The following is a 13,806-nucleotide window of genomic DNA, read 5'->3' on the forward strand; positions in this document are numbered from 1 at the left end:
ATCAATTGTTTTCTAATCCAATTTGTTATTCTGTGTCTTTTTATTGGAGAAATTGAGGGCACTAATATTGAGAGTCATCAGTGTTATTGATTTCTGTTATTTTGATGTGGTGGTGGTATGTGTCCTTCCCCCAACCTCCCTTGATGTTCTGTTCTGAGATTATTTATTCCTTGTGTCTTCTTTGGTGTAATTAACCTTCTCCTCAGCATGAAGCTTTCTTTTATTGACTTCTATAGAGCTGGATTGGTTTACAGAAATTTGTTAAATGTGGTTTTTATCATGGAGTGTTTTCATTTCCCTCTCTCTCTTGTGATTGAGAGTTTTCCTTGGTATAATAGTCTGGGCTCCTTCTGCTGTCTCTTAGAGTTTGTAGAACACTTGTATAGGCCTTTCTGTTTTTTAGAGTCTCCATTGAAAAGTCAGGGGTTATTCCAGTGGACCTGCCTTTATATGTGATTTGTTTTTTAACTCCATGTAGCTTTTAATATCCTTTCTTTGTTCTGTACATGTAGTGTTTCTATTATTATTATGCACTATGGAGAAGTTTGTTTGTTTGTTTGTTTTTTGGTTTTTCAAGACAGGGCTTCTCTGTAGCTTTGGTGCCCATCCCGGAACTAGTTCTTGTAGACCAGGCTGGCCTCGAATTCCCAGAGATCCGCCTGCCTCTGCCTCCCGAGTGCTGGGATTAAAGGCGTGCGCCACCACCGCCCGGCCTTCTATATGATTTTTGTACCTTGATAGCCACCTCTTACTTTGGATTAGGGTACTTTTCTTCTATTTTTGTTCTTTTATTGAAAATAGATTCTTTTCTCACATAATATTGTCTATTACAGTTTACCCTCCCTCTGCTCCTCCCAGTTTTTCCCCATCTCCTCTCCCATCTGGATCTACTCCCTTTCTGTCTCTCATTAGAAAAGAACAGGTTTCTAAGTGATAATAATAAAACAATAAAATATAATATAATATAGTAATTATCACACCAGAGTTGGTCAAGACAAACAAACAGAAGAAAAAGAGCCCAAGAGATGGAACAAGGTTCAGAAACCTAGTTGTCAACACACTCAAGAATAAAAACACCAAAGTGGAAGCCATAATATGTACATGGAGGGCTTGGTACAGATCCATGCAGGACGTGTGCATGATGCTCTGGTCTCTGAGTTCATAGGAACTCTGAGATTTAGAGAGCCTTGTTTTCTTGGAGTCCTCCATCCCTTCTGGCTCTTACACTCTTTCTGCCTGCAGTTCATCAGGGTTCTCTGAACTTTGAGTGGAGGGATTTGATGGAGCCATCCCATTTAGGGGTGGGTGTCTGCATAATGTCTGCATAATGTCTGACTGCTGGTTTCTCTATTGTTCCCATCTGCTGTAGAAGGAAGCTTTTCTGATGATGCTGAGAAAGGCACTGATCTAGAGTATAGCACAATGTCATTAGGAGTCACTTTTTTTTTTTTCGAGACAGGGTTTCTCTGTGGTTTTGGAGCCTGAGTCACTTTTTTTTTTTTTTTAAGACCAGTAGTATTGATTTTACCCTAGACTGTCTAGTCTCTGGTTCTTGATTGCTCAAGCAGGGTTGGGTATGGGTTCTATCTCATGTAGCGGTCCTTAAAGTCAAATCAGATATTGATTGGTTTCCATAAGGTTTGTGTCACCATTGCCCCAGTGTATCTTGCAGGCAGGACACCATTGTAGAACAAAAGGTTTGTGGCTGGCTTGGTGTTTAAGGTTTTATTTTGGTAGCACGCCAAGTACCTAACTGTATGAAATATGCTAAAACATAGGAGTAAAGGCTCTGTGTAGGCACCGGCTTGACTTCTCCATGTTAAATGAGTTGTGTAGGTATTATGTTTAGCAGTTGGGCCTTGCTGTCTGTTTGTGGAGAGCACCCTATTTCTCTTGGCAACAGCATGGGTTGTTTGGGGATCCCCTTGGGACCCTTTCGGCCAACACTCAATTAGATGTAACCCAATCCCCAACCTGGAAGCTTCATTTGGTTATATGAGATGGCCATTTGGGACTGAGTCTTCCAATTATTTGACGATTTCATTTAGATTGCCTTCATATATGTATATATTTTAGGAACATTCTACTATATAATCTACCCCTCAAATGGTTCTTACTTTTAGCTGTCTCTCCCTATATTCCCCTTTTCAACCCCTGCTTCTCTTTCTTACTTGATCTTCTGGTTCCAGCCCCTCCCTCCATCCATAGCTATTCTATTTCTCTTTCCTAATGAGACCTATAAGTACCTTCTAGTTCCTTACTCTTCCTATCATTGGTTCTATAGATAGTAGCCTGATATCATTGACGTAACAACTTATATGTGGATGTTAGCTGTTAAGTCTATGATTTAAAAAAAAAAACAAAAACCATTTCCTTTGCTTTTGACTTGTGTTTCTTCCTCTTCTTCTGTATCCATGGTCTTTCTATAGTGTCCCTAATTTCCTATATGTTTTGTGTCTAGATATTTTGGGCGGGGGCTGGGGAGAATTTAACATTTTCTTTCTGAGCTATCCATTTCTTTTACCTTGTTTTCAAGACATGAAGTTGCCTCTTCAGTGTCTTGTAATCACTTGTTGAGACTTACCTCTGAGATTTTTGTTTCACTTCCAAAAGTTTTAATCTTCAGTTTGGGTTTCCTTAATGATTTTATTTCTTTGTTAAATTGTGCCTTCACACTATGATGTTTGAAGTCATGATGTTCTTGGCATAGATATCTGCTGTCTCCTCTGATGGGTGGGGTTCTGTTCCTTGGTTGCTGTTGTCCACTCTGGATCTTATCCTAGTGTGCCTGTGGAGATCCTGATAGAGAATGTGTCTGTGGGTGACCGATTGTCACAGAGGACTGGAGATGGGATAGAAGGAAAGACTGGAAGGGGTGACAGGAAAGAACTAGGGGGCCCTGGGTCTGGATCTAGGGGAAGGAGGAGAGCTGGACACATGGGCTTCTGTGGGCAGGCTGCAGCAGGACTGAGAGAATGTGTGGAGAGACGAGAACGGAGGACAGGAAGGGTAATAAAGGTTGCCGCCCTGAGTCCCAGCCTGGTGTGGCCACTGGAGTCCCTTGTGGAGAGTGGTTCTGCTGGTCAGTCAGGGGGTGTCACAAATAAAGATGGGCTGAAAGGCCAAAATATGCATTATTAAGGATATGGTGGTTTTGGTTGTTTTTCAAATTATCTTTGAGGCTGTCGATGACTCCAGAATTTTCTGTTAAGTAGGTGGTAGCTACAAAGCTGACCTGATTTTTCAACCCATTTTCTATGAAGAAGAAACTTTTGGGGATTCTGTGCTTTACCTGTTTTGGTTCTAGCAGACAAAATTATAGGGTATAGGCCTGCCATTTTAGCTGCCTCACCCTGCTAACGTGAACTGTTAAGCTGTGGTAGGAATCATGTTTTAGGAGCATGGGGCGAAAAAAGGAAAAGTTTTGATTTTTTTCTTCCCCCATGACTTTAAGTGAAATAACCAGTTTTTTTTTAAATATTTATTTATTTATTATGTATACAATAGTCTGTCTGTGTATGTGCCTGAAGGCCAGAAGAGGGCGCCACACCTCTTTACAGATGGCTGTGAGCCACCATGTGGTTGCTGGGAATTGAACTCAGGACCTTTGGAAGAGCAGGCAATGCCCTTAACCACTGAGCCATCTCTCCAGCCCGAAATAACCAGTTTTTTCCTCTGGTCTTGCCTGTTCATCGTACTTGACACATGGCTACCCAGAAAAGGCAAGGAGTGGCCATAACTGAATGGGGATTTATAGCTCCTGTGTTGTGCAGAACAGGCAGCAGAAGCTCCTGGGCAGCGTGACGTAGGTATTGAGTAAACACCAGTGGAATGATGGCATCTAATAACAGATGTGGTTTCCCCAAGAGCATGAGCTCTGCTTCTCTAATTGTGGTATGCTATCTTTGAGAAGTAAGACTGTTTAGTTATTTGCTCAGCCTTCAGAAGGGAATTAGAGCAGACCTACTTCGATCCTTAGATGGTTTTCAGCATTGCCTGAGCAATTTGTTGGAATTATGCTATTGGGCTCTACCCAAAGCAGCTGGCTTCAAATCTGCATTTTAGTAAAATCTCCAGGTGAAATCAATGTGTATTAAAGCTGAGAATATGATCTTGTAACACTATAGCTTATGTGTTGCTGAGCAATATGTACATATTTAAATGAACCCAGGTGAAGCCCTGTGCATATACAATATTGATTCATAAATACATAAATGATGTTAGTCAAACATTTACAACACGTCTGTTATACATAGGCCAATGATGGGTGCCAGGGGTTTGCAGATGAAGAAGCTTCATAGAGCAAGGCGATTTCTAAAATTTTTCATTCTTGAGTACTTTTAGTATTGCACACAGGTAAAAGAACAAACAAAGGCAATGTATATATTCATCACAGTTGTCAGAAATTAGTCTTTATTGTCATAGTGAAACCTATTACGTTATATGATAATTTTAAAATAAGTTGAAAAAACCAGAATTTGGCTTTTATTTTCTAGGAATCTTACAAATTCAGGGCACATAGTAAGTAACTGCTTAGCAAGTATTTCAGTTTTACTCAGCTTGAGAGTAAGAATCATATTGCATAAGGAAAGAAGCTAAACTTGACAATAGAGAACCTGAAGTGGATTTAAACTTCTAATGAATTGTTCTGCAAGCTTTCCTATTTGGAGAGAGAGAGAGAGAGAGAGAGAGAGAGAGAGAGAGAGAGAGAGAGAGAGAGAGAGAGAGATATTACTTAGTATTATTCTTAATTAATGGTTAATTGGTATTGGCTATAAAATAAATGAAAAAGAGAACCAATTGAATATATCCTACAAGGCAGCTATGACCATGTTGTATGTTTATACTGGTATAAAGTAAGTAATATTCCAAATGCAGAAGGTAGCTTCTTGACTTTGTCCTCTAGAATACTTTTAAAATATAATAATTGTTGTGTTTGGCAAGAGAGTAGGTATTCTGTATCTTTGGTAAGAAGTTGACGTTTAACAGAGAAGGGGGCAGGAGCCCCTGGGTGAGAAGAGTGATGAAGGCTGAGTTTGATGCTGAGTAACTGCAAGGCAGTGTGTGATAACGCTGAGTGACCTAGGGGAGTGACAAGCAGGCAAGTGACAATCAGCAGGTGCATCCTTACAAGTCCCAGCTGCTGTCCTTGCTAGTGTCCTCATTGTTTTTTCTAAGCTGTTCATTTACCTGGAGGAAGGAAACTAAGAGAATCCAGCCCTGTGCAATTAAGGTTATTTTTCATAAATCAATCTGACTTTCCCAGGAGTTTAGCACTTTGACTAGGAAATGCTGGTCTTGGTCCTGACTGGCCCCTAGAGCTGGCAACATTAAACCCAAGAGCTTCTGGGCATTTGTGCATGGATATGCAGTAGGAACTGATGGCAGGAAAGGAAGGATGAGCCAGGCAGAGGACCCTCTGATTCCTGCTGGGAGAAACCCAAGTGGTGATGTTGGAAGGCTTCCTTCCTCATCCTCCTGGGCCACCCAAAATCCTGGCAGGGCTCTGCCTGTGAGTGCCAGACAAGACCTCTTGGCCTACCAGGTGCATCCCATATGCTTCTATTTCCCTGGCTGTCGCTGCATGTATGTGTCTAGCCTGCCTGTCACAGTCTCCTGGACCTCTGTGATCTGTAAAGAGAAGGGCTGACTTAGAATCCTCTTGATGTCACTGTAGTGTTGAGCTGAATGTGGTCTGGGAGGACTGAAGCCATGGAAAGAGGGAAAGCAGAAAAGAATCATCTATCTTCCTCTCTTTAGTTTCCTGGGACAGTTTGTCCAGCTAATGTTAAGCACTGCTTCTGCCTGTGTGCATCATCCAGAGGATGTGGTGGTAAACACGGTGGTCGGTTCCTGCCCTCTGGATGCTCACACTGGGTGAAGGAGGCAGGTGCTAGCTGAGCACTGTCCACAGCCCTTGAGATTACAGTTTGGGAAATAATGCAATAAGGACCCGGTCACCGGTATTCCCTGAAGAAAGTCTACTTAAACTGTTCTCAGCAGAAGTTTTGCATATGTCTGTGCTGGGAATTGGACCTTGTGCCTGTCTACTAAACACACTTGACTATATCTTTAGTGCTTCTGTGGAGAATTCAGGGTGCTTCTTGCCTTGTTTTGAAATTTCCTTATAAACAAGCTGGTATTGCGGCAAAAGAGAAATTGGAATGCATATTCTTTCACTCCTCCCCTGGCGTGTCCATGCTATTGCTGCTAATTGCTGTGGTGGTGTCAGCTTACAGGCTGCTGAGCTGGGACCCTTCCTACCCACCTTGGTTAACTGTAGAGGGACCTTCCTCAGGGCCCAGGGTTGAGACTTCACTGCAGCCGTCCTTGTGTTCTAGGCTTCTAATGGGTACTATTTCACCACCATATTCTCATTATACTACAGATAAAATAGCACAGGAAAGTCACGGGTGTCCACGGTTGATATATTTTAGATTTACTTTACTAACAAGCTTTGTTACTCGTGGATTTAAGATAAAAGAAAGATAAGGAGGAAACTGAAGTGTCAGCTGGGGCGGCAGGTGGTGGAGATGTTTGTGTGAGGGGGTTGGGTGTCACAGTTGGGCTCTTGTGTCAACTTCTCCTTTGGGAATAGAGGAAAGGTAAACTCCCTTCACTGCCAGAGATACAGTGCCTAGGAGGTTGAGGGGTGAAAGCCTCAGGCAGGGAGGGCCATTGGAGAGCCAGAAGCCACTGTGGGGTCTCTTTTCAGGCCAGGCATGTGGAATTTACATTAGCTCCTGAGCTTTTGTGAAGTTGTCCCCAAAACAAAACAGAAGGCTGTTCCCCCCCCCCTCAAAAATAATTACAAATACAAAGATAGACACGTCTTACAAATAACCGAGAGAGCTTGTTTTGTTGTCTGTCCAGCTCTTGCATTGGCTGTGAGGTTGTGGTCAGGCCACGCAGATCTCACAGGTACAGCCACTGGACATCTGCTCAGCTAGCAATGTGAAATTCTCTGTGGCTAGTTTTTTTAAAGGGAATAAGAGACAGTTTATTGTGGAGCCAGTTTGAGTGGCCATGGCCCGAGAATGTAGATTTAGGTTACCCCAAATTCCATGTTCTATTGTGGAAGCAGTTTCATAAAGTTTTATGGTTTTACAGGACAAAGTCATAAATCAAGCCAAGTTTAACAACATTGGTGGGTACATCAGAGAGGCAGGAACAGTGAGACGAGGGAAGCGTTTCTGTAGGCTCAAGCTGCTGTCTGAAGCTAGTGGTCTGCTAAGTTAGAGTCCTAAAGACTTATCCTTTAGTCACGGGGTGTTTGTTCCAACAGAGATGGGCAAGGAGTGTCTGTCTCTGGGGCTAGAACAAGCCAAGATATGGAGTCACTGTTCTGTTGTCAATCCGCCCATACACACTTAAATTTGTAAAAGATAAATTGTGGGCACCAATATAATAAATATTGTTCAATTTAAAATTAAATTAAATGCTCTAGGGCATTTTAGGTATAAGGAATACAGTAAAGGAACCACCAGAATGGCTGCTCAGCTGCACGCTTCCAGTTCAGTGAGAGACCCTTGTCAAGGCTATAATGCAGAGAGAAGTAGGGGACGACAGCAGGGCATTTTAATTGGACATCCCAAATGACCTTTGGATGTGTGTACAAAAGCGCACCCATCTGCACACTTATGAAACACACATACACACACTCACTCTAATAAGATAAAGTAAAATGATGAATTGGGCAGTTCTGTTTTTTATAGGGGAGTAGGAAAATCCTATCATTCTGCTAAAGGAACATAGCATGACTCCTGATGACATATTCCTGTAGCCATAGGTCAGTGCATCTCTCAACATCCATAAGGGAAGCTTCTTCTTGCAGTAGATGGCAGCTAATACAGAGACCCACAAGTGAACAACATGCAGAGAGTGAGAGACTTTAAGAGAACACTTTTTATTCTTAATACCACCACACAATGAAGTAACTCCTACGTTCGTTTTCTCAGGCCGCTATAAGGAAGTACTACCAAGTGAGTCACTACAACGGCAGGGCTGTCTGTCTTGCCTCCCAGCTCTGGATTCTGAGATCTCTGGGGAGGGGGTCCTGTGCAACTCTGGCTCCTTCTGAGGGCTGTGAGGGAGCCTAAGCTTCACTCCCCTCTGACTTCTGGTGGCCTCCTGGGCTCACCCTCAGATACTGTTCTTGCTGTGTGCATGTCTGTCTAATTCTGCTCTTTCAAAGACTTCAGTGATGCTGCATCTTTGCTAATTAAACCACAACTCACAAATAAAACCACTGTGTACCACCATAGATTTCTATGTTTTATTTGCATTTAAACTGAGGTCTCTTTTAGCTTCATATAAAGAAAATGATTCCGCAAGTATTTTCAACACTGGTAGCTTCCATTATACTTCCTGAACACTTGGAGTAAAACCCCCCAGTAGTTTATTTGCTCCATAAATTCTGAACCAATATACTTTTCAACACTGGTGTGTGTATTTGAATGTCTAGCAGTGGAGGTTAAAATCTTTCTGTTTTCTCTCCAGCTCAGAAGACATTGCTTTCTTCCGTTTAAGTTGGGATTTGAGTGGGATTAAGAGAGTGGTGGCCAAAGGTTTACACAGCACAAAGTAGAGTCAGTCTTATGGCCAGCACAGGCCAAGACTTTGGGATTTGCCATGTCTGAGAATGTCTTTCTTGTGTATTCATTAAAAGGACAACTTAAAAACTAGGTGTTTCGTTGCAAAATTGCTGTTTTTCCTTTGTTGTGAGTATGGTTTAAGTGAACTGTTTCAGGAGACAGTGGGATGAACCTAGCCACACACTTAGCTCATTAGACACCCCTGAATCGATGAGAACCATTGTTTTGTTAATTTCATCAACATGTTCATTTCTTTCAGCTCCATGTTCATGCATGTCTTTTAACCCGGAAACAAGAAGACTGTCCATAGGTCTAGACAATGGTACAATCTCAGTAAGTACAAATAAGTAAGATTTCCAGTTGAAATACTTGCCCTCTTGTGGAGTGTTATGAACTGTGATAACAAGTTATCTAATAGTTTTTTCATGTATACAGTCATTTTCTGGCTAAGCGAGTGCCTGGAGCACAGTAAGTTATGGTGAGGGGGAGGTTCTGTGCCAGGAGAGGCTATCTTTACTTATGTGCCGTGGCTCAGCATGCCCTGCTGCTTTGCTGGATGCTAGGCTATGGACCTTAGCAGGCAAAGACAGTAGCTGTGTGTGTCTGCATCAGTGAGAGGGAGTGGACTTGCTGTACTGTGATACTGAGCTTACACCGGCGGCTGTGACATCTGAGTGTTGGCAACAGACACAGAAGGGAAATGCTTTCTTTTCCATCTGCGTGTCTGATCTTGTGTTTTGATACTCTGTGTTCTCTTGACTTTTTCTTGTTGTCTCAGCTCTGTTGTAACGGGAATAGAAAGCTGTAAACTTGAATGAACTTGTGAAGAAAGTACAGATAAAGGTTTTGGAACTAGATCCAGATCAATATTAGACCCACTGGTTATAGGACTTGAGAGAACTGAAGTGTTTAGGGGTCGAACATTTAGTTTTTATTATCTTGTTTCTTACTGACTTTCATCTAGAATATTGACTGGTAGCAAGTGTGATCTGGCCGTTTCTTTATTGAATAAGTTATTCAAGCTGGGTGTAGCGGCTTATATCTTTAGTCTCAGCATTCATGAGGCAGAGGCAGGCAGATCTCTGAGTTCAAGGCCAGCCTGGTCCACAGAACAAGTTCCAGGACAGCCCAGGGCTACAGAGAGAAACCCTGCTTTGACAAAAACAGAAGATGATCCAGGGCCCTGGGCGAGAGAAGCTCTGCTTTGGCACTTATGAGCCGAAAGTCCTACACTGACATGCTGTGAACATTGTAATCCAGGTGCTGGGCAGGTGGTGGTATTCCAGTGCTGTGGATTTTATAACCTGGGTACTGGGTGGGTGGTGTGAACTGAAAGTCCTACACTGAGATGTTATGAACCTTGTAACCCAGGTACTGGGCAGGTGGTGGTATTCCAGGCAAAGCCTGGAATATGGAAAATATTGTGATCAAGCCCAGGATGGGGGACATAGCAAAATCTGCTAGAGAAAGGGGTAAGGAGGAGGGAGAGGAGAAAATGGAAGAGATAGGGAGAAGGGAGCGGAGTGTTGGCAGAACTGGGGATAGGAAGAAAAGGGTAGACTTGTCCTCTGTGCCACCATGCTATGGTAGGGGACATCAAAGAATCTAAGAACCTGTCCTTCAAGGTAGTTGGAGGTGTATTTGTCAGTATCAGACTATAAGATCATATTTTATTTAATAGCCTGACTTAAAATTTATACATGATAGAATATAAGCCTCTGCCTGCAGTCTTATCTCAGCTCTTACTAATGTTAGAGGTGTGTTTGGATACTTCTTAACCTCAAAGTAGTTGTTTACCCACCTTTAAGAAATATTGATAGTATTACTAAACATAACAACAATATTTATGGGACTTCTAATGCCGTTACTTGGTAGGATTTTCAAATTGCATTTGTAGTTCTGTAAACTGCTCCATAGGAAAACAGAGATTATGTACTGGTCCTTTTTAGCTTTCAGGAGGGCCACTCTTTAAATGAGAGTTTTGTATGTGATAAATTTATTTTAATATTTGTTATTTTAATCTTATGTGTGTATTTTGCTTACATGTATGTATTTCATCACATGTGTGTCTGATGCCTGCAGAGGCCAGAAGAGAACATCAGATTCCTTATAGGAGGTTGTGAGCTGCCGTGTGCATGCTGGGAACCGATCCTGGGCTGTCTACAAGAGCAACAGATACCACCACAAGAGATGTTCTCTGCTGAATCGTCGCTCTAACACCAGTTATTTTTAAAATATGAAAGAAGCAACTGAACTTCTTAGTGAACTGGAAAAGATGAACTGAGATCCACGTGTTGCCCACCAGTTCATCAAATTATATACAGAGCATTCACTGTCTCTGGAAAGTCTTGGATCTGTGTTACATATGAGTGGTTCTTTGTACTTTTGAAATCAGTATAGATGGTTAATTGGCATGGACAAATTTGACTCTAGAAGCAATTTATGGATAGATGTAGCTATTTATTCTATGGAAGAAGGGAAACTACTGAATCATTAGTTCTCTTAGTCAATGGAACTTCTAGGTAACAGGACGTCAGTCAGGGGCAGGCCTCTTTTGTTTCTCTGGCTATTTACCACAGTGTCAAGATGCCAAACCACCTTCCTCTAAAGGACTGAGGGTTCTGGCTCACATGAGAACTCCCTTAGAAGTGCCTCCTTTGTCTCATTGAGAAAAATTAATTGCCCATCCTACTGATTTATATCTGAAGCCTTATAAAATTCTCATATGTTAGGGAAGGATAAACTGAGAGAGCAGCATGTTTAAGATTCAGGTTTCTCATCACTGTAATAATAGAATTCTTGCTTTAAAAATTTACTTAGAATCTTGTCAGTTTAGTGGTTTATTCTCTAGACACAGGAAATCCTTTTTTGAGACAATGTGTTTGAATCTTGATTAAATTCTAAAACAAGGTGAGGGTAAAGCCAGAAAGTAAATCCTTATTTTACCTAGCCAATCCCATTATCAGTGTACAGTGGGTCAGAGATGAAGACTAAATACCCGTTTGTAGACAGAGGCTGCTTGTTAGTTTCCCAGCTGCCCTGTAAAGTTGCAGGGCATCTTTCTCCCTCGGCAGCTACATGGTGTCTCCCTGACTCTGCCTTCTTTCAGCATTCAGTTTAGTTTTCCCATCTAGCTCTATTCTGTCCTGCCCATTGGCCAAAACAGCTTTATTCATTAGCCAATGAATGGTTCACAGCATACAGAGGGGACTCCCATCACCCTTTGACCACTGGACCAAGAGTGGAGAGGGGACAAGCAACAAAAGAAGTGGGAATGCTTAGAAGACATTAGCAGAGGGAAGGATGGGGGCAGTTCTGAAACAGAAGGGAAAGACAGAAGTATCGCTTGGCTGTGGGGAACAGGGAAAGAAAGCATTTTATTCTTTCTCCTGAAGTGATGACTACAGAAGCTGCAGGTGGGGAGGCTCTGTTTTCACCTATCCTTTCACTCTGTTTCAAAATAGCTCAGAACCTTGCTCTCACCAACGCAGGCTGCAGCACTCTAACCACCTTTTAAGATGTTGTCAGAGGTCGTATTTTACATTTATTTTATATGTTATTTCATGCAGATTGTTTCTGGACCCCAACATTAAAATCAGTCACTTGTAATGCTTAGTCGGGTTCCTGTGTTATTGCCTACTTCATTTTTGTTTCATTAAAAGGTTTTTAAAAAATCTGTCTCTTCTATTAAAGAATTGAGTAATTTCAGATGTAGTTGACAACCAAACAGGTGGATAATTCATAATTAATAGGGAGGAAGTGTCAACAGAGAAATAGTTTCTACACAAGGAGTTTTCATTAATCCTGCTGAATAATGGTTCTAGGATACTTATATAACATGTATATGTGTTTATCTATATAAAATATATCTTCTTCACCAAACTGTTATAAACTCAACATTTATATTTTCTTTAATTCTTTAAAGAGTTTTTAAACAAGTACTGTTTTTATAGTACATGTTTTAAAAATTATACTTATTTATGTATTTATTTTGTGGGGATGTTTGTTCCATAGCTTGAGTTTTGAGATCAATGACCTTGTGGGAGTTAGTTCTTCTCTTTCACTGTATGGGATACTGGGGATCAAACTCAAGTAATCAGGCTTGGCCCCCTGAGCCATCTCTCTGTCCCTCGAACAGATTCTTAAAACAATATGAAAATTACCTTGGAGTCAGATGTGGTGTCACTCACCCATAATCACTTTTGGGAAATGGTAGCGGTATTATAATCAGTAGTTCAGGGTTACCCTTGTTATATAGTGAATTAGAGATCAGTCTTGATTCTGTGTGATCTGTCTCTAAAACAAACAACCCAACAAAACAAAAGCCAACAAGAAAACACCTCTGAAGGTTATGTGTTAGAGAAGTTTGGCTCAGACAAGAAGAAAGCATTAATCTATATTATTGTTATTACTGTGTAAGAATAAATGTAATTGATCATATATGGATTTACTGTTTGGATCATGGTTTTCCTACATATGTGTGTATATACTTGTATGACGATCAGAGGTTAAGGTTGCATGTTTTCCTCAATCACTTTCTACCTTATATTTTGAGACAGGGTCTCTCAGTGAACCTGGAGCTCACCAATTAGAGTAGCCTGACTGACTAGCAAGTCCTAGGGACCCTCTTGTCTCTGCCTCTCTAGCGCTGGGATTTTATGTGTGTGCTGCCTTTTTTGGGGGGCAAGTACTATTGGTGTCAAAGTACATCCTGACCCACCTCCCTGGCCCCACGATATTCTTACTGCATCACTTTTTGTTAGTTGACATGGGTTGAGGAAATAAAGGAATAAGAACTAGAAATTTATCAGATATATTCCCTGTATAAGACACTAAGCATTGGCACCCTGCTTCATCCCTGCCTCACATTAACCCTGCAGTGTGGGCAGTATTCCTCATGTCTCAGGTGCAGAGAACGAAGCCTGGAGAGCATACATGTTTTACCCAGCTCAGAAGCGGCCAACTGACATAGGGAGTCTCTCAGTGGACTTGGGAGTCATTCTCTCAGTTTGTGAGTCTGTCTCCTTCCCAGTCTGTGAAAGCTTCCAGTTTGTGTTGAAACAGTTCCTTGGAACACCATGGTGCATTGCTGCATGTGAGGTGAAAAAAGAGAAAGAATTTGAGCTCATCTCACCAGGGCATGAGCATCGAGTTCTGCACTGTGCCGTGATGTTAATGTGCTCTCAGTTGACACGTGAGCAGGTTGTGTTTA

General features: G+C 41.7%; 1 protein-coding gene across 1 annotated transcript in view; it reads left to right on the forward strand.

Moving 5' to 3' along the window:
* The window catches only part of Wdfy2 (WD repeat and FYVE domain containing 2), a 136,198-nt gene that overhangs the window by 57,717 nt on the left and 64,675 nt on the right, over positions 1 to 13,806 (forward strand). The window contains exon 3 of the mRNA XM_075948972.1: positions 8,854 to 8,927. Coding sequence (XP_075805087.1) covers positions 8,854 to 8,927 — 74 coding nt within the window. The remainder of the gene's footprint in view (positions 1 to 8,853; positions 8,928 to 13,806) is intronic.

This window comes from Microtus pennsylvanicus, chromosome 15 (genome assembly GCF_037038515.1).
Source record: "Microtus pennsylvanicus isolate mMicPen1 chromosome 15, mMicPen1.hap1, whole genome shotgun sequence".
In the NCBI taxonomy this organism is placed as follows: Eukaryota; Metazoa; Chordata; class Mammalia; order Rodentia; family Cricetidae; genus Microtus; species Microtus pennsylvanicus.